General features: G+C 40.0%; 2 protein-coding genes across 4 annotated transcripts in view; one reads left to right on the top strand and one right to left on the bottom strand.

Moving 5' to 3' along the window:
• Positions 1-25011, bottom strand: part of LOC122184804 (lysophosphatidic acid receptor 1-B-like) — a 38079-nt gene that overhangs the window by 2175 nt on the left and 10893 nt on the right. The window contains exons 1-2 of one of the 3 annotated variants that reach the window (XM_042880038.1): positions 17699-17715; positions 8988-9085 (exon numbers count right to left, since the gene is read on the bottom strand). In XM_042880038.1, coding sequence (XP_042735972.1) covers positions 8988-9085; positions 17699-17715 — 115 coding nt within the window. Of the gene's footprint in view, positions 1-8987; positions 9086-10880; positions 10959-17698; positions 17716-25011 lie in introns of those variants that run through there. The other 2 variants (XR_006180624.1, XR_006180625.1) reach the window with 2 other exon arrangements.
• On the top strand, positions 5183-23178 carry CA4 (carbonic anhydrase 4). Its single transcript, XM_042880037.1, has 8 exons — positions 5183-5466; positions 15336-15389; positions 16148-16318; positions 18661-18818; positions 19447-19539; positions 19805-19868; positions 20394-20557; positions 21520-23178. The coding sequence occupies exons 1-8, from the start codon at positions 5409-5411 to the stop codon at positions 21706-21708; spliced, it is 951 nt and encodes a 316-aa protein (XP_042735971.1). The 5' UTR covers positions 5183-5408; the 3' UTR covers positions 21709-23178.

Below are 25011 nucleotides of genomic sequence, written 5' to 3'. Positions count from 1 at the left end.
GCAGTGAGTACACCCGTGTGTCATTAGCAATGGAGCAGTGAGTACACTCGTGTGTCATTACAAATAACGTGGATTTTTTTTTTTTTTTTCTGCCCAGGAGTGGCTGCTCTTGTTTCTTAATGCTCGATGTGGCACACCTCAGGGAGAGCCCATGTTTTATTTGAGACACTTACATATGGAGAGACCTTTCCGACATGTTCTGGCTGTGACTGGCATTCAATTGCAATTGAGCAGTGAGTTCTTGCAAGCTTTCCCTTGGTGAAAGCATCTAAGTGAAGGCATTTCACTTACAAAGTTAGTCCCAACTAATTTGCAAGGCTCCATGTAAGAGTTTGTTGTTGTTATTGTAGTTGGTTTGTGCTCCTTCCCCACTCTTTATTGGCATTCTAGCAAAAGATTGACTTTTATTAGTAACAGTTTTATACTATGATATTTACAAAGTAGCTCAGCTAGTGCCTCGGAGCTTTCCACGTTCTTTGCTGTTATCTGTACAGCATAGCAGCAAGTTCAGCTCTCATACTGTAAATCTGTGAACTATCTGATAGCTCTGACAGAATTTACAGGGCAATAAATCTGTGCAAATCTGATTGGCTTAAAAAGGAAAAAAACCTTCCTGTTAAAGTTGATGTTTATGAACATACTAGGGTTGATGTGCAATTAGCACTATAAAATTAATATATATTAGAAATGCTTTGCACAGGTAAGCAAAATATTTCAGATAGTCACAGTGAAATCCAAAGAAAGATTACATAGAAATGAGGGCTGAGAACTGATTCACCACGTCTGCTGATTTATTGATATCCTATGAACTATTCTTCTCAAGTGTCACAGCAAAGCATTCTCTGTGCCATGCCTCGTGCAGATTTGGCAGCCACACCCTTGGTATGAGGTTGCTGCTGAGCAAGGACTCTTATTTCTGTCATCTTCTCAGTGCCAGCACCACAGGTCAGCAGCTCCCTTTAGTAACAGCAAATGCAGCAGCAGGTAACGTCCAGCATGGATGGCAGGGGTGGCAGAGGACACCAGATCAATCTGCATGAACTCCCCATCTCTCCCGATTACTTTTTCTGTGACTTTGTGAACTGGAGGGGGGCTGAGGGCGGTGATGGACAGCAGGCTAGTTACAAAGGACATCTTCAAAAATCTTTCAGAAACAACCTAGAAATTGAAAACCTAGAAATAGAAATGCATAGCCATGAAGCTGGGCTCCAAAATGCCCTATTCCTGAAGATGCTACTTGTCTCTAGTTTAAGAAGTTGATGTTCAATGATGAAGTATGAAGTCAGAATGTGATTAAAAATAATACTGAGAAATATAAACGGCTCTTAACAAAACATTTTGTAATTTTAATTCCCTGATAGAACTGCATAAAATTCCCTAATAGAACTGCATAAAATTAGTATGGAAGACAGTATTATTATGGAAAAAACTTTTTTAGTCCGCTTCGATATAAAGTGAACAAACAAACAAACTCCACAGATCTGTACATCTCAACTCTGATAAAGTCTGACCTCTTGTAAGAATAGGTGAAAAGTAGTTTCAACTGAAAGCAAACACTTTGTGAGGTAGAAGGCGACTGTGCTACCGAACCCGCACGTATAACAATGTCCACTCAAGGTGACTCTTATCACGTATTCTGAGAACTTCATAATCTTATTATACTTACACCCACAACACACCTGTGAGGTGTGTTACAAATCACAAATTATTTGCATAAGATCACATGAAAGAATGGCACGGAGAGAGGTAAACCTAGGCTAAAACTTTAAACACTGGCTGTGCCTTACTACTAGCAGGCATTTGATTAACATTTACCTTGATTTCACCCTCTCCACTGCTCTTGTTATACTATAATTGTTTTTAAATTTCTTTATCTGAATATCCAAACTGCTGTTGTTTTGATTTTGTTTTGAATGAGACATGGCATTACTTTATTTTGCAAAAAAGATCCCAGCAGTAGCAATAGCAATAGCATACTTTTCTCATTGACACCTCCTAGAATCTATGAGTTTGATAGCAATTAGCCTCAGATAATTCCTGCAGAGAAGATATTACTGGAGATGCTGAAAATGCTGAAGAGAATGAGACGTGATAAGCCTTGAATTTTTAAGGACCATTCACTTAAAGCAGCCATTCTGGAAAATTTACCTTCACACAACCGAGGTTGTGGTCACAGAAATGCCCAGAACCTGCAAGAACCAGTGGTGTTTGGCAGCCCTCAGAATAACAGGTCCCAGCTGAGACATGCCAAAGGAGGTTTCAAAACAGGAAATTAAGTTCCGAAACTGAGACTCTTAGCTCAGCACAGTAACCCTTGGACAACATACACTTCCACTTTAGCACCCTGCAATTGCAATTCTCTTTATGCTGATTATGCCCTGAGAATTCAGTTATACCTGACACTACAGCAGAAAAAGCTGCATCGTGTCACGAAAATGAGAGCTCCATAGCATAACCACAGTACAGCTGATTTGGTCCTACCTTCAAAGTTGCATACTCAAACTGTATGATGTATATATATATATGTATATATGCTTTCTTGGCCCTCACCATGAACACAAAGTGAAGACAATCATCGGGTTTGAATGTTTCAGATGTGTTAAACAGCATTAACTGCAAGACACAAAATAATGGCAATGCAATGCACAACTCCCTCCCTGCTTCTCTTTTATGAGTGAAGCATATAGCATAGTTGTTTCCCTTCCACTTTTTACAAAGACCCTTTGCTTTTATTTCCCATCGCTTTTCTATCGCCTGTCTTCCCTTCCCCATAGCCCTGAGCAACAAGGGAAAATAAACTGGTTGGGCTAACATTTTACCTCTTGTGTTTTGGTCTCACCATGTACATATACTAAAAGAACCTCCTCTCCCTCCTACAAATTGGAGAGAGACAGACTCATGTCAGTCTCACCTACACAAGTCTTAGATTTTCTTTCCAAGTATATGTTCAGCCCAGCTCCCCAGCACAAAATGCTGTGCCACTGTCCTGGTTTTGGACACAGACTGAGCTCCAACCTGCTCTCATCCTGTCCTCTCCGTGCTGCCGGGTACAGAGGAACTGCAATCATTCGCCTGGGAGGCCACGAGCAGCTCTAGACTTCCTTTCTGCAGCACATGGTAGGGTCATTTGGCTCAGGCACATGTAAGCTCCATTAGATGTCACGTCAGTCCCTCCGAATGTCCTGTGAAGCCCTCTTGGTAGTAGCAGGCTAAGGTTGGATCTCACACATTTCATAAGCCAGACTGAGGGAAATAAGTCAAAACCTCTGCAGCTATACTCCACAACACGGATACAAATGAAGTGCAATTTTCACTGATTTTAATGTTCTCTCCTGCTCTTATCTATCCTGTAGCTACAGACACAGCTGCAACTACACTGCCTGAAAAAAAAAAACCTTGAATTTTATGAATCCTGCAAAACATTGGCTCTTTGCTTCTCTGACACGGATCCTTACATGCATTTAGGTCCAACATCCTGTGACATTTATAGAAAACCCACCTGCACTGCAATTCCTTCAAAAAATGTTCGTGGTGCAAAGATGTCAGAGGGAACTGATAACAAAGTGTCTGGTAAGTTTGGTTAGATAAAAAGATTGTGCCTGCCCTCATTATTTAGATTGTAAACTTCATATGGTTAGGGAATATATTTCACTGAGTTTAAACACACTTTCTAGCACAAATGAACATGACTGCAGTGCAAATTATTAGCACTTAAATAATGAGAACCTGGAATCCTGAATTTCAAGAACAACGTTTTTAACCCTTGGATATTTCAGCCCAAATCAGAGTGTTTCTAAGAACTCTCAGCTTCCAGAAAGCTGAACACAAGTAAAGTGAGAAAAACTTTATCACAGAGCTTTGATTAAACTCTCTGACTGAAGACCACCCCCGGGATATGAAACCAGAGAAGCCCAAGTGTAAAACATCTGATACGTGCCCTTGAAGGCAGGCACCTGACACTGCCATGCTCACAGCCCCGCTCCACTCTACGTGCTCAGCATGCACCTTGCTTAGATAGCTCCACAGAGATTGCTGAACTAGGAAGCTCAAAAATGCAGTGAATTCCCTTATTGTTCTTATCACTGCAGTAGCTATTTATCTTAGCACCATGTGCTAGGCAAATCATTGTCTGTTCATGCTTTAATCTAATCCAAGACGGAAAAACACTAACCAGCAAATCTTCATTGTTGGAATGTTATTTATAGCTATCTTTTTTATGAATAAAGTCCTGCTCATAAGTCAGCTGTCAGATTTCCCATTGTTATTACAGCCCTGATCCCATTTGACCCCAATATAACGCCACAATGGCCTTGCCCTCCACCTGAGAGCCCACAGCTTTTGGTAAAGGCATAAAGGTCCGCAGTGATCAGTCAACATAATGCCACACCACAACCTTTACACTCCTTCCTGGAGAGGCACTGAGTCAAGCGTCCTGCTCTCCTTGCACCCAACCCAGGATTTGGGTTGCACACCCATGGAGAGAGAAGCATTTGGAAGAATGGGAGAATTTGCATCCCCTGATTTGTTTTCCTCCTCAGCTGTGTCAAAATCCAGTCCCAAATGAAAATTAGAAAATGTGTGTATAACAGAAACTGCAGAACAAAAAGTAGCAGTGCCACTCTTGTGTACACACCTTTGTTTGTTGAACATAAAGACCGAATTGCACTGAATCAGACACTTGGAATTAAAGCATTCAGATAGGAAAAGAGGACAGAAAAAAAAAATACTAGATATAGTATAACAGAGTACTTATGGCATGTAATGTATATATAGTACATACATGTATAGTACATATATATATACACACACACATATAAAAGAACATTAAGAAAAAGTATGCAAAGGAAAAAAGAAGCATGGTCTCTATTAATCCACTAAATGCAAAGTCAATGTAAGGAAAGTGCTGGCATGCCACCTACTAAACCCTTCCTGTTACTGCACACAGAAATCCCATCCTGCAGTGTCACCAACCTGCTGTTTGAAGGGTTGCTGTGTGCTGTTGGAGTGGGGGTGATTTTTTTGACACAGGACTCTAACATTAATGCATACATTCACAATTACTCTGAAAGTCACGTGGCTGTCAGAGAAAAACAGAAATGTAACATTCAGTAATAGGTTACTAGATGTGCATAGGCTGCAAAGTCTTAGCTGTTCACTGCAGGATACTTGTTCAGTGCTAGAAAGCTGTATTCCTTTTGCCATTCATTTTGGAGAAATGAATTTAGGCAGACCGTGAGTAGAGTAAATCTGGGGAAATTACAAGGGGGAGGAGTTCACCTTCCTGGCTATGGCTTTCAGGTCTGTCCAGGACTACTTATTCCAGTATAAAACTGAGAGCAGAAATATGATCACATACTAAGAAGTCTAATCAATTCTGGTTTCAACACTGAGCCTATTTAAAATAGATAATGGAATTGCTGTTCCTTGTTCTGTTCTCTCTGCACATTCTCAAGACAGAGGTAGTAGGTAAGTCCTTCTCTGTTATTTCTAACCCCATATACCAAGGTTACTCTTATTTATTATTTGTTTCTGAGCATTGGAGCTTACAGGGCAAACTCTCTACTTCTTCTATATGAAAAAATGAATGTTTTATCTATTTCTCTGCCTTTTTCATTTGTGGGAAAATATCAAATACAGGTTTCTCTCATGAATAATGAGTGTTGATTTTTTTTCATCTTTAGAAATTCTAGTTACCTTCCTCCTCCAAGAAAAATCACTGGGGTTTGGCTTGATCTCTGTGGTTATTTGTACGTATATGCAAAAAATAAACAAGTAAAATAATGTATTTCTTAAAACTTCAAATGGCTTATTTTAGATTTCTACTCATATTGCTTTGTCATTTATAAGATCAAATTCTTATAGTTGCCTACTGAGAAGGAGCAATATGTCTTTTGCTGCATTAGCCCAGCAGATCCATCTATTTTTGCACTCTATGCACTATGTACATAAGTGCACTGTGCACTTACAATGACTAGATTAAATAGCAATCTATAATTAGTATTGAAAAAAGGAGATATTTTTATGCTTCTATTAAATCAGCAGCACTATAACATTGAATAAATACCCTTTCCTATGTAAATATCAGCACACAGTCTCAAAATTAAAAATAAACACTGCAGTCCTTAATATAATGAAGGGTCTATTGTTTGCACTAAAATAGACAGGACTGCATTAAGGGAAAAAAAAAGATACAGTATTATCAGAGGTATCAGAGGGAAGCACTGCACCAAGAGCCCATTAAAGGGACCTGGTTTTAAAGCAGCTCAAGATTCAGTTTCCAGACTTAAAGTAACAGAGGGTTCAGGTACTCAGATACAGCCTTAAGCACTGCATAAGCACTGGGGTAATGATGGTGTTCCTCACATTTTATTTCTTTGTTCTAAATGCTCCATAACCAGTAGCTTGCCTTTTCCAGCTCCATACCTCACAGTTCTCTCTTCTTCAGTCTGTATTTTGTAGCTCTTCTGTCTCCAGAGGCTTCCAAATGTAGTACAGGTACAAAACAGCAAAAAGAACCTTTGCTCTTCCAAAGTCTACAACTATTTGCTTGATAGAAATCTATAACTGATTAATTAATATTTTGCTAAATTTACTGTTCTGTTAAGGCATTTATTACAGAATCTTAGAAGACCACTTAGAAAACCCATATAGGTATTATTAAATTAACACTAGCAATTAGTATTTTAACAGAAAGAATCAACACAGGGAATGCATGTAATACATTTTGTTCTTTTTTTCCCCACAAACTGTTACAATTTCCATTTCTTTTCTGAGTGTAGAATTAATGGCACAGACATTAATGCTCAAGAAACTTGCTCTCTTCTCACCTTCCTTTCCAAATCTTTTCATGAGGTAGAAGCTTCACAGGGTACATTACACGCTACCTTAAAGGCTGGACATTTTAAGAAGCTATGACTTTTGAGCATCTGCCTAAATAATATTTTCCTGTATCTTTTTTTTTTTTCCTGCTCTTGTCACTTTTCAGAACTACCTTGAGACTTACCCCCTTATCAATACATTTAACATGCCTGTACCAGGCTGTTTCCTTACTACAGGCAGCCTCAAAACTCACCACACTTACATGGCCAATGTCAATAGCTGCTCGTATGTTAAGTTGCTTCAAACTTGACCTCTCTTGGTATCTTAGCATAGAACTTACTTTTTAAAAAAATATATGTTGCTAACAGCCCTCTGTGACTTCACACAGAAGCAAATCATCTCAGAGATCAATGACCCTCTGGAACTGCTATTAGATGAATAGAAGTGAAGCAAAGTATCTGCAATGTTACATCAGAAACTTTCCAAACTTTTTGAGAGAGAGCTTTTATTAAAGATACATTCAGTCCAGTGCCATTCGGAGGACAACAATTGTAGTGGAGAGGAAAATATTTCCATCTAGAAGTTTGGTATTGGTGTTAGAGCCAGCTTCACACATCACTGAAAAATAAACTTCTTTAAGAGGAATGGCATGGACCCTGACATTATCTCCAACAAGTTACCTTGGCAGTCTCAGCACAGACAGACTTTTGAACTCAAGTTATGATTGTTATACAAGATATGTCTTAGGGCTTCCTTCTCTCCTTTTTTTCATAGAATCATTCAAGCTGCTGAAATATTATTGGTGCCTTATCTGTGAATATTTACCATAGTCCATATTTATCAGCGTATCCCGTGTCAGATCCATTGTACACAAGAAGAAGAGGTCACATTTCGCAAGTTGCTGAATGTGCACTCAGAGCAGGAGACACCCACTGATAGCGCTCTGCACTCCGACTGTCTGCACAGCTAGATCAACTGTACGAGCAACCTTCAGAAGGCAGAGGTTTTTCTAGCTCTGTCATTGTGACTAACCAGTAATAGCGCCAAGTGCTCAATATCTTCAACACTGAAAATTCTACTAACAAACTTTTCCATTAAATACAGGGTTAATTACATTTTAGCTGTATAAAAGGGACTGTTGCTGCCAACAGAGGTGCAGCTCAGGATATGATGAGCCACTGCCATACTCCTTGTGGGTTTCATATTTCGGTTATAACTGAAGGAGTTTTATGGATGTGAGAAGAATGGATACAGGATGACCAAGGATGCAAGTCCTGTAATCTCAGAATGCACTTCTTTCCTTCTAAAGCTTATGATAAAGGTGCAAAGAGGTATGGCATTGTAACAACTGCTTTCTCATTCTCTCAGCAGAAGACAGAAAAGCACTTATGCTAGAGCAGCAGATGAGATAGAGTGGCTCTTCATTTAGCTGTAACAGCCTGTTTTATTTTGGGGAGACAGGGAACCAAGCTCAGCAGGCAATGAAACGACACTGCACATTGCTGGAGGGCTCCTGAAAGGCAGCTAAAAGGCATTAGAGCTGTGTATGGAATGAAATTTGAAATGCTTTTACCTTTGTTCATTTCTGTAGCGAGCCTGCTATAGTATCCAAACACATCCACATTACACATAGGAATCAATTATGTCAGAACAGGAATGCTTTGATTCTCGTCAAGTTAGTCGATGTGTGAAGTTGATCAAGAGCATGCACTGTTTAGTCACGTCTTGTAATTTAAATTCATCTGCAGATCCTGACTTTCACTTTAAGAATTACACAAGTAAGTTTATAAGATGACCTCTGCTGGCTCTGCTGCACATAAAACCAAAACCTGCCCCTTCACCCTGAACTGCTGAGCAGCCATTGCATGTAGCATGTAGCTCTGAATGACTGCCCAGGTGACATGAATTGTGCTTCGTCGTATTTGTGTTGTGCCTAAGACAGTAGGAGTTGATGCTCTTGAGCAGACAGATGTTTTACTACGTTGGTGCATCCAAGGGCATCACAGCTCCAAGTTCAAAAACCATTGGTCAGCAGATAGCAGCCTGTTTCTGGTGACATGTAATGAGTGGGCAGCTTTCTGTACGCACACTGGACCCAGTCGCGTCATCAAAGCTCAATTTAAAGATCACCTTGTGAGAACACCACATTGTTATCAATTTGTACTCACTGTTCAGCTGATCCTCATACAAAATTGCAATGTGCTGCATCACCTCATCCTTCTCAGCATTCAAGCCAGGTACGTTCATGCTGCCATTCACTTCAGTTCTGTGGGAAAGAAAGGAACATTACAGAAAATGTACACAGGAGGTATTCATAGGTGACAAGTAACGTTACTTCAGCTTATAAATTATTTGTCTTTCTCCTACAGCAAAAAGCATTGGATTAACATTTACATGATGCACGTTGTGCAGTGGTACTTAAAACTGGAATCATGACTTGTTATAAATTTTACAGTTGGATTTTGAAAACTGGAAGCAGATAAGCACTTTCATAGCTTCCTCTTAGCTGTTCAAACAACCAGCATAAACCTCAAGGTCTTTAAGACACAATGCGAGGCTCAGTTCTTCATCTCTATGTCCATCTCCATACAAATATATTTTTTCCCCTCAGTTTGTGGCACTGTAGGTGATGCTTTGTTAACAGGGTGCAGAGCACATGGAATGGTCAGTGGTTAGTTACTAACACCTAGCTGCAGGAACAGTCAGTAGAAATCCAGCATAGAACATTAGAGGAAGGGCTGTAAAACCAGATAGCAATTTGTTTGAATTAAATTTTTAAAATACTCAAGAAGATATTGCTTGGATTTTGTTTGGCACTGCTTTGTTTAAACAAAGCAAAGCAAATTTCCCCACAGAAGCTATCACCTTAGCCCTGGATACTCTATTCTTGCTAAAAGTCAGCTTCCTTTTTTGATATAGGAGATTTATGAGGATATACATGTATGACAGAAGTTACAACAGTATCACAGGTCAGAGCTAAAATTATCTTCCTCACTATGTGACACAAAGGAAGTCATTTACAAGTATTTATAAAGTAAACTTAGAACCTCTCAATCTCTATAATCCTCTTTAGCTTATATGCATTGCAGAGTAAGACATCATTGAGCACGTGATTTATGTACACATGTGCAAGTTATAAATGCTGTGCTCAAATCAGATGCAGTCCCCTCATTACCATACTAAAGTTTATCTTTGAGCCTAAGTCCCTGTAATGGACTGGAAAGCAATACCTACACACATACATATGGGTGCATAACATTATGAAAAATACAACTTCCAAGTAAAAATGAATAGAAGAGAGATGAACGATTACTAGCATTTGTTTTAATAACGCTAGAGATAGATGTAAACATTTGGAACTGATTTTGCCTGTCAGAGTGGTTGATGAGAACTTCCTGAGAATGAGTAATACCTAAAAACATATACAAAGACAGATATATACATGCTTGGTTTGTGTTTAGCAAGTCATTAATTAGAAAGACAGACTTAGATTCCGCTTGCACTTAAGTTGCTTGCTCTTTTGTACTAAAGATAATACGTTTCTCAAAGCCAGCTAAAAATACTCCTGTCCCAACACAAACCAAAGCTAAAAATACACCGAGTGCAAAACCAGCACTCGTAATTTCATAGAAAAGGCCAGCCTTCCCTCGGCTGCACGGACCTGACTCAGGCGGACACCCGCAGCCAGGGGAGCTGCGGCATTGAGGGCAGCCCGGGCTCCCTGCGAGGCAGGAGCGCTATCAGCTGAGCATCTCGGGAACAAGGGGTTGTCAGAGGACACGGCTGAAAGAGGGTGAAGAGATCTTAAGGGGCAAACAAAAGAGCCAGTCAGTGAAAGAGAGAGAGGAGGGATTACAAAGAGCGACAGAGGTATTCTTACTGCCTCGGTACTTCGGCTGTTAGCGGCATAAAGGTTATTTCAAGAGATGAAGTATGTTTCGTAGAAACAGCTAGCAGTCAGACGCTTATTAAATTGCCAAGCACTTTATTCAAAGGTTAAAAATGGTTTAATTAACTTTCTTCTGAAGACAGGCAAATTAAGAGAGCAATTTTCAGCTAACCAGCCTCCCTGCAGTCAGAGATGCAGGCTTCCAAGCAGGTCCAGGTGGGGCAGAAAGTGGGAACAAGCAGGACCAAGTGGGGAACTTTGATGGAATTCAGGCAGTCTGACCATTGTCCAAAGAGCTGAAGGGTCTTTTCCTACATCACACAATGGCACATTAGCAACTGCTGACGTTCTGGCTTCCAGCCAGTAGCACTGTCCTCTTCCATCCAGCTGCGTAAGTGAACAGAAGAGGGAGTTCTCAACTGAAGGAATTTTTTCCTCTGGCTTCCAAGCTAGGCTTGATAGCTAAAACAATTGAAAACATTTACAATAAAATGAAAACAATGCGTAATTGTATTGTTTTGCAGCTGTTTTGGTGCCAAGAAACAGCTTTGGTCAGGAAATCAGTTGTAAATTTGACAAGGAAGAAGCAGAGATAAGTAGGGCTGCTTACTTGCCAAGACAGACTCCCTAAATTTAACTGCCTGCGAAGGAAGAGGAGGCCTTCAGCCCAGTTCAGCCCTGCTGTAAAGTAAAACTCAGTGAAGTCAGGGTAACAACTCTTATATGGTGCATTGTAACATAAGTTGAGAGTCCATAACACAGCGTAAGAGCCAGAACTGGATGACGACACAGCAATTTTAAGTCCAAGTGCACAGGTGAGCATGAGTATGTACACTGTGTCATGGTACTGCCAAAGACAACAGCAGCACTGTCTCAAGTTAATGTCAGTAATACAAGGAGCTGTTGGAAATCCTGGTTAGTATCTAATGCTGTCCTAAGCACGGATGCTCATGGCTTAACTCACAAGCTAATGAAATCTATGAGAATGATCTGCGACATCCTGCAGCGCCGCTGATAGTACAGCAATGGTTTCAGCACCTCAATTGCAAAATCACAAAGCCCCCACAAAATATCCTCTGTATTGTTCCAGGTAATAAGGTAAACAACATGAAAGAAAACAGGGGAGCTGAGGTTTGGGCGGAAGAGGAGTGGGGTCAGAGGAATGTCAGAAAGAAGCTTCAGAGAAAGAGAGCGGGACAGACTCTGAAGCAGAAAGGTGAAGGGCAGGTTGTCATGGGATGGGACAAAGGATGGATGCAGCAAGGGCAGGAATTGCAGATTATGAAGGAGCTATCTGAATGTTGTAAACACCAGGGAGGGAAAAGAATTGTTTAGGGTGGTTCAGTGATATTTCTAGGAGTGATGGGATGCAGATAAGCAAGTGGAAAATGTAAGCTTTTAAACAGGAAACATTTCCTGACAGTGAATTCTAATAGACTGTGGAAAAGTCTCCTGCAGGAAGTGGCAGGAGCCACCTAGACAATCAAAACTAGACTAGACAACATACCTTAGGGCATAATCATACCTCAGAGCACAGACAACAGACCGAATGTGACCAGTATCTTTCCTATTTGCTTCAGAAACAAAGTCCAGGGGGAAAGAAGGACCATTGTAAATGCAAGGCCCAAAGACGTAGGGAAGAACCACATCTGATTCAAAGAAAATCCAAATACAAATTTTCCTTGTAAGTGACACGGAGTATGGCAGTATGGCCTTTCCTGAGCTGTATCTATGCAAACATCCTGTTATCTAATGGCACATTATTGCCAATGTCTCATTCACAAGAAACATTAATTCATTGTTCGCTGCGTTCCGCAGTGTTTAATTAGCTCATTGTTTATGGTTTAACAGCTTTAAGGGCCTTTTTCCTATGAATTGTTGAGTTGATATTCTGTTCTATTTCCCTGATGCAATCCGGCTTTCTAAACCACAGCTGTGAGAACTACGTGACAGAAAAAGACTTGTTAGTTTGTAGAGGTTATGAGTTTTGTGGAAAGTCTGCAACAATTAGATGCTGGTTGTTTGGTGTAGGTTTCATTCAACAGGAGTAAGGAGAATTCTCATGGGTGCTGCATGTGAGGCATCAGACCACTGGTGGGCTGGATTTATTTTCTTTTTCTCTGCAATTTGTTGTGTGTGATTCTTAGTGTCTGTATGCCAGTCCACTAAGATGTGGCTGAAACTCGCAAGCGTATCTGAGAGAACCTGCCAAATTCCTGCCAGCTGGCAGTAAGTTTGGTGGTCACTTCACTTGAGAGGGGTTGGACTCAGTCCCAGCAATGAAGGGCTCCACTGCTTACCCCATTTCACTCCTCTGAAACAGAGGCACAGGATTAGGAGCACTGATGATTCCATATGATGGCAGTTCCTTTACTCGGTGCTTCCCATGGTGGTCTTTGATTTTCATCCTGCTGTGGTCACAACCCAAAACTCCACAGCCTTGCAGCCAGTGAACAATGCACTCAGTGCACTTTCTCCTAGTGGTGAATCAGACTGACCGTAAATTTTCATTTGCATTGCAGTGGTGCTGTGATGTCCAAGTCACAATCATGTTCGTACAAACCCAGAACAGTAAACTTTGTTTCAAGAATTTACAGTACCTCATATGATCTTGATTTTTCACCCAACAGCTTTCCTCTTTGGTCTAACTCACATCCCAAAAAGTCTGAGTCAAGTCTTTGCACACAGCTAGCCCTGCATGCAAACATCTTACTACCTTTAAACATCCGCAGCCAGATCATTCCCACAGTGCACCACCTGAGGGTTTATGTGTATATAACTTGTAGAGAAAGCCCACCCCAGTCCCAGTGTGCCATGCCTGCATGTGCAGATGCTTTAACAAGATAGCCACTGAGCCAAAGCAGTTTCTAAAAATGTCTGCAGTCATTTACCTATGCAAACTTTAACCCGCTTGAAACATAATCAAGCTCTGTGAAGCTTGGCTTACCCACTGTTTGCTAAGCATTTATTGATTAAAATATTGGTTAAGGTGCTCGGTGACATTCTGCACCTGGAATGTTGGGTTCTGCTGTTTCCTAGTGGAGATAAGGAATTGCTCAGCACTGCTGAAGGTCTGCCCACTGCCTTGTACACACAGGCCTGAAATAATGCAGCAACCACTTTTAGAAATGGCAGGCTTTAAAGCCAAGCTTTGTAGATGTTCAGAAGTGTGCCAGAAGGTAAAAATTTGATTCAACAAAGTTTTTGATAATTACTAAATATTGACGGAGTGACAATGTAAAACCACTGCTGTTCTAACAGCATGAATGTCGTATTCCTTGCTTACTTTTCCTCTTAATGTTAATAAACGTTTCTTAACTAGAATGAGCCAACATTATTTGTAGTTTCCAGCATAAATTTAAGTTTTTGTGAGAAATGAACTAAAACAGTATCATTTTTTTCAACCTTAAATTCATTGCAACAATGCTCCCCCAAGCTTCCTTCTTATTCTATTGCAGCTGGTTGAGGTTCTACGTATAACTTTTCCTAACAACTTAAAAGAAAGATGGCACTGTGATGTTATTGATGTTAAGTGTTGAAAGCAGCTAAGAGCCTTCCAGCAGATGTGTCACAGATCATGGTAATTAGCAGTCAAATGACACATGGGATTCCATAACAATTTCTATAAATGGATTAGTCTGATACAAATGATTATAAGAAGTTTGGAATTGTTATTGATCACAGTTAGATAGGCAAAGAGAAACTATTTCCATTAAAATCCATTTAAAATTCACTACTGTCATAAATAACCATTGAAACATGGGGCTATAAACAAAAAAGTCCTTAATTTCCTGAGTAGATGAACTCATAGTTAAATTACATCAGTTCAGTTCCTTTGAATTTCACATTTCTCCTGCTAAAGGAAAAGGCTTTCCACTGAAAAATTCTGCAACCTTCTCTGGGGGATCACAGCTGAATTAGAATGAGGATGCTTCATTTCCTACTAAAAATGAGACCCTTTGTTACTTAAAACTTTTTATTGCACAAGGTATCTTGTGCAGCACTGTGCAAAGAGTGAGGTAAGACATCCTGAGTGAGTTAATTTCCAAGTAAATGAAACAATGACAAGTACAGATAAGACATTATTTACGTTAACACTACACAAATTCAGATTAGAACCTTCCCTTAAGCCAAGGTATCAAAACCACATTGTTTAGAACTGCAGCTCATCTACAGGTCTACTATTTCATGCTACCACAGTTTTGTGAAGGAGTATTAACAGGTGTAGACTGATTCATGTAGGACCAGAAGGAGATCTAGAAAGAGGACAGGGTTGCTATAATTTTCACAGTCTTCTGAAGTATTTGATACTAGAACCAGGATAACCTGGGTGTGCATTCTATATTGCTAAGAAATGTCTAGCAACAAGATATAGGTTTATTTACAAGCAAAGCACTCACCTTGTCCCGGTTGTTATTTATATATACGAAACATGAGATTTCTGATTCTAATAAAATTAAGCAGACCAAGCAGATGTCAAAGCTGCACGGCCAGTCATAACCTCATCACTCCCCAAGGACAGCAAGTTCCAAACCCGTTCCACATCTGCTTTTTGGAGGGGCAATTGGTACAGTTTTTCACTCATCTAATTCTGAATGTCTGACCATATTGTTTGTTTGTTTCTTAGTTGGACAACATTGGTGCTATCTGTCGCAGAAGAACGAAGAGCCAAGCTGTGAAGGTACTGCTCAACAATTTGTTTCTCTGGTCACGTTGGTGTTTGGGCCCTTCTGCTTTGCAAAGGGCAGGATGCACACAGCTGCATGCAATGCTGTGTATCACACTACAAGTAACCACAAGTGCTGAATACGGTGCCTAACGAGGGCATTTTAAAAATGTCAGTATTTGCTCTATTCATTTTGTACCAGGCAAGGATAAAGCTACAAATACAAAAACACAACGGAGAGGTAACCATCCCAGCAAGTCTGATATAGACAAGCATTTAAATTCTTGAGGACAGAGTTATGAGAAACCCTGATCTTCTTACAGCTGCAGCCTTTGTTTTACCAGCAGTACCCATGCTGGCTGCCTGCTCCATTGCTCAACACTGTGCCCAGCGATGCCCTTCCCAAGCCTGGCTGTGCTGGAAACAGCATTTCAATCCCAACATCCCCATCACCACAACTCTTTTATTTATTTTTATTCTCCAGTCAGCCAGCTAATCACAACAATAGTATAATTCAACTTTACAGCCATGTCTATGTTCTTATTTTCCTATTTTAGTTAACAATGTTTAAGTGTATTAACATTTCTTAGAATACAACAACTACACACTAAGAAAACTCCTTTATTAAATTTCCACTACCCAAAGACCTTTCTTTCTTTTTATAAAAAAATGTTTCCAGATTCCCAAGCAAGTGTGCATTAGCTGGTGGGTGTTCTGGTTTTATCAAGGATTTCAGCCTACAGAAAAATAATATTTTCTTCGTTTTTAAATAGACCCTCGACGCTGGCATGTAGTAGATGCCAACTGCAAAGGAAGCAAACAGTCACCCATCAATATTGTCACCAAAAACGTCATTTATGACAAGAGCCTGACGCCACTGTATTTTGAAAATTATGATGTGAAAGAGACCTCAAAATGGACAATAGAAAACAATGGACATACAGGCAAGTACTGTCAAATACGTTATGATGGAACTTATTTGCATCTTCACACTGCGTCTCCTTTCCCTCCTTCCATGTTCTGAGCAAGCTGTTACCTACCACTGCTTTCACTTACTGGAAAGAAAGGAGCTAGCACACTCCTATTTCAGAAACAAAACTTTCAGAAAACCTGAACCAAGGCTTTGTGGGAACTTTGTTGTCTGATCTCTGGATCCTGAACACAGTCCTTGAGCACCGCAACAGAAATGTGATGTGTCATACAGAACTAAGCTTGAGACAGCCAGGGAACCTCTAAGTCAGATAACACCATCTAGAACCAAGAGGCACAGGGGTAACAGACTTTGCAGAGATACGTGACATTTGCTGAATAAACTTATGTCCTTCACTGCTGGGCTTGCCCTCTCTAACACTTGTTCTGTGTAAGGAAGGATTTTGCTGAACAATACAACCTGGGAGACTCATTCAACCCCTGGCGTGCGATGCTGTGTCTTGCTAGTTCTGTAAATAATGAGCAGAAATCCTTTCAGACTTCAATATGGGCTTTATTTTTTCCAAATGAGGAAGTAATACAACGTGGGGCTGTCGATCAGCTCTTTACTGATTCAGTAAACGAGTCTGTGAACAGCAACTCAATAAATCATAATCCCAGGAATAGAAGCTCAACACTGATTGACTTTCTCTTTTCAATCAAGGCAATAGTAATGATGATACTTCAGCCATATTATGCTAACTTACTATTAAAAAATGCAACAAGACATAGTTTTTTTAAAGTTATCCATTGGTATTCTTGAAATCTTAGATGTGTTGTTTTAATGGCTGAATTCTCAGAAGGGGAAGCTGAGGGCTTTAAATACATTCCTCAGCTAAGATGGAGAGGTAGTACACAGACAGCTGGACAAGTTTTCACCACTGCAGATCCTCATTCAGATCATCAGTGTTTTGACAAACAATAAGAAAAATCCATGATTGATTTTTCACTAATATGCAGGTTAATGAATCTCATATTATGACATTTTAGAGTCCATATTACAGTCACTGTGCATAGTAAGTCTTTTACATAAAAATTAATATTAAAAGCAATTGTTCAGAACTGCCATTGTTTTCAAACAAGCAAAAGAATTACAGTTATATCTGGGCTTTCAAAATTTCTTTCCTTTGTGTGCAGCCAATTCCTGTGCTGTGAGAACAACACTGAAACTGCTATTGCTTAAATTGCAGGAGCAATTAAAAGCTCTACATGAGATTAGACTATCATTATGTTCAGTGATGTGCAGACAGTAAAGGTCAGTGTCTCAAAGGTCCTACAATCTAAATAAACCAAGCCAACAAAGATACATTAACATCCACGTAAAGATAAAACAGAAAAGTAACTGAGTGACTCACAGAAGCTTCCAGTTCATCTGGAACTCAGAACTGAAGTGAAATCTCCAGGGCTTTAATCCATCTTCCTCATGGAAAAATAAAAGTACCGGCTTTCACGTAGAGACCCTCACAAGCCAGATTTCTAAGCACACACTGGATGTCTCAGGCACACCGTGTGCTTTACACAGGCGATGGCCACTTACAGATAGAAAATATATTTTCTGGGGTAATTTTATTTTGCTATTTAGCAGATAATTGATCCTCACATTAAATAGATAAAATGATTTAATGCTTTGTCTTAAGTAGTAGCACCAATCTAAATTAAAGCAGAATCAGGTCCAATTTAAATAATAGCGTCTAAAATAAATGTTACAGTGCAGACAAGATTTTGCACATTGACAGGGGGCACTGTGAAGAAGTACAGGATCGACCAAATGAGATGTGCACCTCGAATCCCTGGGTTGTAATGGCAGTGAACCATCCCCTACTCAAACAAGAAAAGACAATCTATTACCCTGCTTTCTTCAAAATGCAACAGATAACTCTCTGAAGGATAAACAAACGAAAGCCATACAAGTCTATAAAACACTTTCCCAGAGTAGTCTATAGCAGCATTTATCAAATTTATTTTCTTACATCTGCAGATGAAGTCATGAGTAACTCAGTTCTCTAGCAATTAAGAGGATAAACAAGTAATTCAGAACAAATCCCAGCTAGAAAAGGGAGCAGGAGCTCCAGGTGCAGTGCCATAGGTGAGGAACACCCAAATGCTGCTTCATATTACCAGAAAGCGGGCTGTGATATTCCATCTTTTCATCTCCAATCTGTCTCAGCATGTTTTAAGAATTCAGTTTCTGAAGAATTGAATTTGTGGAACACTTGGTATGAAAAATCAAACCTGAACCTCAGGGTAAATTTCAATCTCTCCGGTGTATTAATGTATGATGTGAACATTTTAGAAACTATTTATTCATTTTCCCCAGTTAAAGTAACACTGAGCATGAACCCTACAATTGAAGGCGGAGGTCTGAATAGAAGATACAAGGCGGTAGAATTCCATCTGCACTGGGGAGTCCAAGAGGAACAGCTCTACTTTCCTGGGTCAGAACACAGCATAGATGGTGAAAAACAAGCTATGGAGGTAGGTGGGACCACCAGTGGATTTGGGCCATAATTAAAATACTTTGTATTTTTATGACACTGTGAGAGAAAAAGTATTGGGCAGTTTTCCTATGAATCACCAACAAGTGGAAATAAAGAATCTGTGACACATTGCTCACTAATCAGAACACTAAGGAAAACATGCTGAATTTACGTAACAAGGGCACAGTTTTGATAGCAAATCTGGAGTTACGCAGCTTTTAGGGAGAACTACCTCCAAGTCTGCATAGTCTGATTACACTCATATGTTTATTCAGACTATGTATTCCATTCCCGGACTGCAACAGTGAACTAATCTCTTTACCTGAGAAAAATAAAAGTCTCTCCAAGTCAAGGCAAGTTGCCAGTGCTGGTGCGCATGGGTTGGTGGAAGGACATCACCACCCACTGTCAAACAGTAAAAGTTCAACTGTTCCACTGCACAGCCTGAAAATGGAGGGTTGCTGCAGTCCACAGAGCACTTATCTTCTGGTACATGGGTTGGGAAGCAGCTCTTGCTCTACTAAAGCCATAGTGCAGAGAAACAGCCAGGCTACACTTAAAACTAACTGCAGAGGAAAGGAAGCACATCATTGGCCTTAACTTTTAACTTAGCTGTTTTGTTACAGCTTCATATTGTCCACATAAGAGAAGATGCTTTGGATTTAACAGATGCAAAGAACTACGCAGATGGTATAGCTGTGCTAGCATTCTTTATAAAGGTAGGTGGCCAAATTCTAATTCTTTCTCTCCAATCTAATAGCAAGTTGGCCCATGCACCACGATGTCAATATTACATTATTCCAAGACCTAAACCTTCCTAAAGTTCTATGGACATGCAATGCCAGAGCATGGTTCCTTTATCCTTTTCTATATTCCACTTGCTGCTGTTACCTTTGTGAATCTTGACTGCCACATTCACAATTCATTTAAAATAACCACTTGCTGAGGAATATATAATCTGGAATAAAAATGTTTCCATTTCAGATTGATGAAGAAAATAAAAACTATACAACTCTAATAAGTGAATTAGATAATATTCTGCAGAAAGGTAAGAAACTTGGCTTGTTTGATACACACATCTATTTACTTTGAGCATATATTCTACATGACAATTCAAGGTCCAATCCCATCCTGGTTATAGTAGAGGTTGTTACTGAAAATTCACAGGCAAAGAATAAAGGTTGGTTTGTCAAGAACTCAGAGCATTGGAGGTGGGAGAAAATCTAGTTCTCGATATTTGCAGGTGAAGAACACCTAAGCACCAGAATGAGTATTTCTGTTTCTGCAGAACAAAGCAAAGTGAGAAGAAAAGCATGCAGAAGAATGTTTTAACAAAAAACAAATGTTTTTTATAATGAGAGGTGTTCATATTTTGAGTTCTGTGGGATTTTGCAGGCAGTGGTCATGCATTTCACAAGCAATGCATTGCAGGCAGCTGTGCCAGCAAGCCTGGGGAGAGCACTTGGGGACAAGAACTTACACATGCATTAGCTGCAGGTGCATTTGAAGGCATGTATGAACAACACCTTCAGCTGTGCTTGTTAAAAACAGCATTTCTGCCTGGTTTGCCTAGACATGTCATCACAGATGGAGCCGTTGCCACTGAATTCTCTTCTCCCACCAACACATGAACTTGAAAGGTACTATCGGTACGAGGGCTCCCTCACCACTCCTGACTGCCACGAGACGGTCATCTGGACAGTGTTTGAGAAGCCAATTAAACTCAGTTTATGGCAGGTGAGTCTCAGAGGGATGCTCTGAAAGATCTGCTTCCCATGATTTTCCTGCCTGCCTCGCATGAGTTAACCCAGGCCTGTTGCTCCACTGCTTATGGAATCACAGAACAGAACAACAAAGAATGTTCCCAGTTGGAAGGGACCAGCTCCATGAGCTCTGGCAGCTTGGGGCTGTGCCCCTGCCCTGGGGAGCCTGCCGTGCCCACTGCTGTCTGGTGTAAAAAAGCTTCCAAGGTTTTGTTGCTATGACAAACAGACACATGTCAGCATTAGGTTAAATCCATACACTCTCCTAATGCCAGACTTGACAGCATCACTTAAGAGAGCTCTTTAAGAGAGCTCTCTTAAATCAACTCTCAAAAAAGAGGAACAGGAGACCAAGTCACGACTGTCTCCAAAATGCATGTTGCTCAGCTGACAGAGTGTATGATTAAAACAATCAAGATGTCCTGGAATGGAATCTCAGCAAATACTAGTTGGGCAAGAGTCAGCACCTTCATTTTTGCTTGTTATTTGCAGTGTATTCAATCATTTTACCCAAAGAGCAAGGCTCGGCCTCAATACGTAGCACAGCACACAGGGCTGAGCATCTCAATCCTGCGCCAGTTTCTAAGCAAACAAAGAAATGAGTCACATAAACCTAATCCTCTTACGTTGTATCCCTGTGATGTGACAGACAAGGACAGAACGTGTGTGTCACAAGGTCTGATCTAACCAAGTCCTTGGGCTGGACAAAAAGCATTCAGCTCACACAGGAAGCCCATGTGATTTCCGACTCTGAAATCAGTGGGTCACCTCTGGCAGTAGCCTCCAGCACAGTGCTTCCTGTAAGGTTCAGCACATCCATACAGATCAAAACAACGCCACAGAATAAGGCACTGTGGCTATAAAAGCTTATAATTCCCAGTGTTCCACAAAAAAAAAAAAAAGGATTTTACAATTTTCTTTTTCCGATGTCTGCAGGTTTCCCAGTTCTCATCAGTTCACTTCGGAGGGACGAACTCAACACTCATGTCTGAAAACTTTCGGCCTGCTCAGTTTCTGAATGATCGATATGTGTACTGGTCCGGTGCCAGCAGCCTCCTGCCTCCTGCTCATGTTTTAATGTTGGCTCTGATCCTTCTATACCTCCTGAATTCTCTCTTGCAATGAATAATTCTCACCTCATTCAAGGTTCCGGGCTTTTATTCTGTTTTGGTTTTGTATCAAGTATTCCCTCTAACCACTGACTCCTTAATTATATGTGAATACAGAATATTCTCTCCTCCTCCTTCGTACATTAACCAACAATCCTATATAAAATGAATTCATGGCCTAAATTACAAAAATCCTAAAGAACTGTAAGATTAAACTATGAAGATTCACATTTTAAAAACACTTAAAGAAAACATTAGGATGGATTATCAGCAATCCTGTGGTTTTAACACAACACTGGAAGGACACTTGATAAGTTATATGGAGGACTTTCAGGAGGAATCTCTTCTTAAGTGCCTGTGAGGGTGTTTTTTTTCTGGAGTATGTTTACATTCAACACTGCGAGTCAGGAAGGAACGCCTGGAGGAATTCTTGCTATGCCTACGTTGTCCTATATGAAGGTAAAATACAGAGCACAGAAATGCTCACAGAATTGAACAACTCCTGGGTCATTCTATCCAGTGAAAGACATGACAAACTCACCTGGACTAACACATTTTTCCCCTTCCTCCTTCAGAGTACCCCAAAGGTTAACTCTTAGGGAAGGATACTGCATTTCTTACATGCAGTCTACTGATTCTGCGATCCAAGTTTCTCTACTAAATCTATTTATTCAGCCCAGTATGACATTCTAGTCCAGGATGCCCATGGCTGATACAATGTGCTATAAAGAAAAAGGGAAGCTTGCACACATATATGAACACATCTGCAGAAATTCCCTCTTTGTAGAGCTGTGTTTGGAGCACAAGACTTCCAAGACCCTTCACAGTTTTCATTTCTATAACAAAATGGAACAGTTCAAGAAATGGCTCTTTCCAGTATCACTTTTTTAGAAACATTTAAATTTCAGTTTGAACATCTCAGAGTGAATATTCCCACAATTGTTTAAAGCATAACATACCTTCAAAATATTCATGTATGGTTAGCATTCATAGTTTCAGTCAGAAGATTTCAATTTGAATTGGTTTCTTCAGCTCTTACCCAGTTACATTCAGGAACACTCAACATACTGGAGAATGGGATTTCCTTGCACTGTTCCAGCTCTCTTTCTGAAGACAGACAGAACTGACTGCTTTCTTCAGCTAGTGCCATACGCATTGCAGCTGCTTTGAGCATTTTAGATTTTGGCCATCCCAGGATAACATTTCATTCCAGAGGATGAATACTTCCTTTAAGGGCAATGTTTGCAAGGAAGTCTCTACGTTACAGCTACACAGTCATTTTCAGGACAATATGACAGTGTGACTAACTGCAGATCACCAAAGGAGAAAAGTTATTTTCATATTTAATAATCAATAATATGAGCTTAAAAAAAACCATGGGAAAGCAGATTTACCTTGTTACATTTAGGAGAATGGTTAGGACTTTAACTGTATTTTTAAGTAACAGAAAATCTTTGGAGAAGCAAACAAAAAAGAAAGATTAAAACTGAACATACTATATATTCTTTGGATTGAGTTTTTATTTATTTTATCTTCGCTGAAGAAAAACCCATGCGACATTCATTAAGAAAAGGAATATGCTTCTTTTTTCCGTTCTCTTCACAAGTTTTAGGGTTGGGTTTGCTTTTTCTCAGGGTGGTTTGAGGGAAGGGGGGGAGCTGTACCACACTGGGACATTTCTGGTGTCAACAGGCTCCAGGAGCTTTTACTTCAGCTTGGCCATCAAAGTACCACTTGTCCCCCAACAAAATAGCTTTGAGTACAGTACCTTGCTCACCACACCTAGTGACCACTTCCAGCTCATTAGGTAGAGGCCATGCAGGCTTCTTACAAGACGACAAATAACACCATGGATCTACCCAGTATAACCACCCATGCAGCCAGGAGAAATGCACCGCTCTCTTTTGCTCGTAACTACTTTCATTACATTTCTCAATATTCTGCAAGTAGAGAACATGCCAAGAAAAGATCATACTAGTCCTATCCTCAAAGACAAATGCAACCTAAGTAATTTCACTTCAGCAGGTGCCACGAACATGGCTTATTCAATGTGCAGAACTGTGTTTCAAGCAATGGGAGTGCATTCTTGACAATATACTCTTCTTGACTTTATTTTTTATTTTTCCTCACATTTTTGGTGTAAGACACATAGGTGTAGTATGCTTCTTTTTTTTTTTTTTCATAGAAATTGAAGCATGGAGACCCCATATTTTTCTATTTTTGCATATTATCAGTCCTCTCTGACTGTGGGCTCCCTGACAACAGCTCCATGTCCCCATACCTAGACTTATCAGACATTAATGCACACCTGCTTATTTCCAGCTGTTACAGCAGGTCATGACGACAGAAATCTTTAAGCTGTCCCAAGCCTCACCAAGCTCCATAAGTTTAACTCAATTTGTGAACTTCATGGAAGTTGTTAGAATGCATGCAACACAAACAGCAGAGGGCCATGGGAGCTACAGTCTGTATCTGTGTTAGTGATCTAGTTCAATTTGTTCTTTGTTAGAGGCTCCTTGGCAACCAAGTGGACACATACTGTTCTGGTGCTGAGTATGACAACAACAGGACTAGCATTAATGCAGTAAATCAATACAAATCTATAGCAACAGCTATTCAGTCAAAAACATTAAAAGACAGAAAGGTTTCAAGTGGAACATTTGGCTTTCTTTTGTGATAGTCCTTATGGAGATGTAATTGTTATTCACAGGTAGCTTCAGGAACAGATTTTCAAGAATTGTATCCACGTGAATTTTAGTAGGAAATCTCTCCCAAGAAAACAGGAAACTACAGAAACTCCTAAAGAACTAATAGCTGACTTGTGATGCTATAGGAGAGAATTGAGAAATACTAAAAACAAAACAAAACAAGAAATAGTGTTTTCCTACTTAGAGAGAGGCTAACACAAAACTTTGTTAATGCATTTTACATACACTGGAACCAGGGTTAAAGACCATTATATCCCAATGTTCAGTCACATAAACTAATAGAAAATGAAACAACGCTAGAAACTAAAGTTCTCTAGAGGGGTATATTTTAGGTTTAAAGCAACAAAGACAGCAGTGGCTTTGCCATTCACAACTATCATTTGGATTTCAGAAAACAGTATATGAACAGCATGTGTGTTCAAAACAGCAGATTCCTCTCACAAAAGAGTTTGGAAGATTATTTTGGGAGATTACCACAAGATTGGACACAAGATTGCTTATGAGAACTCCATCCTTCAGAGGCAGTAGGATTTGGGTACAGGGTTTACCTGTAATGGCTGCCAGGAAAGAGCCAATTCACTGTAAGGCTGAGCAGTAGGAATACAGCACAC

The sequence above is a fragment of the Lagopus leucura genome, unplaced genomic scaffold (assembly GCF_019238085.1).
Source record: "Lagopus leucura isolate 7727_CA_CO unplaced genomic scaffold, USGS_WTPT01 Super-Scaffold_100024, whole genome shotgun sequence".
NCBI classification, from domain to species: Eukaryota; Metazoa; Chordata; class Aves; order Galliformes; family Phasianidae; genus Lagopus; species Lagopus leucura.
Note: the sequence above shows the minus strand (reverse complement) of the source record. Positions and strands in the feature narration are given on the sequence as shown.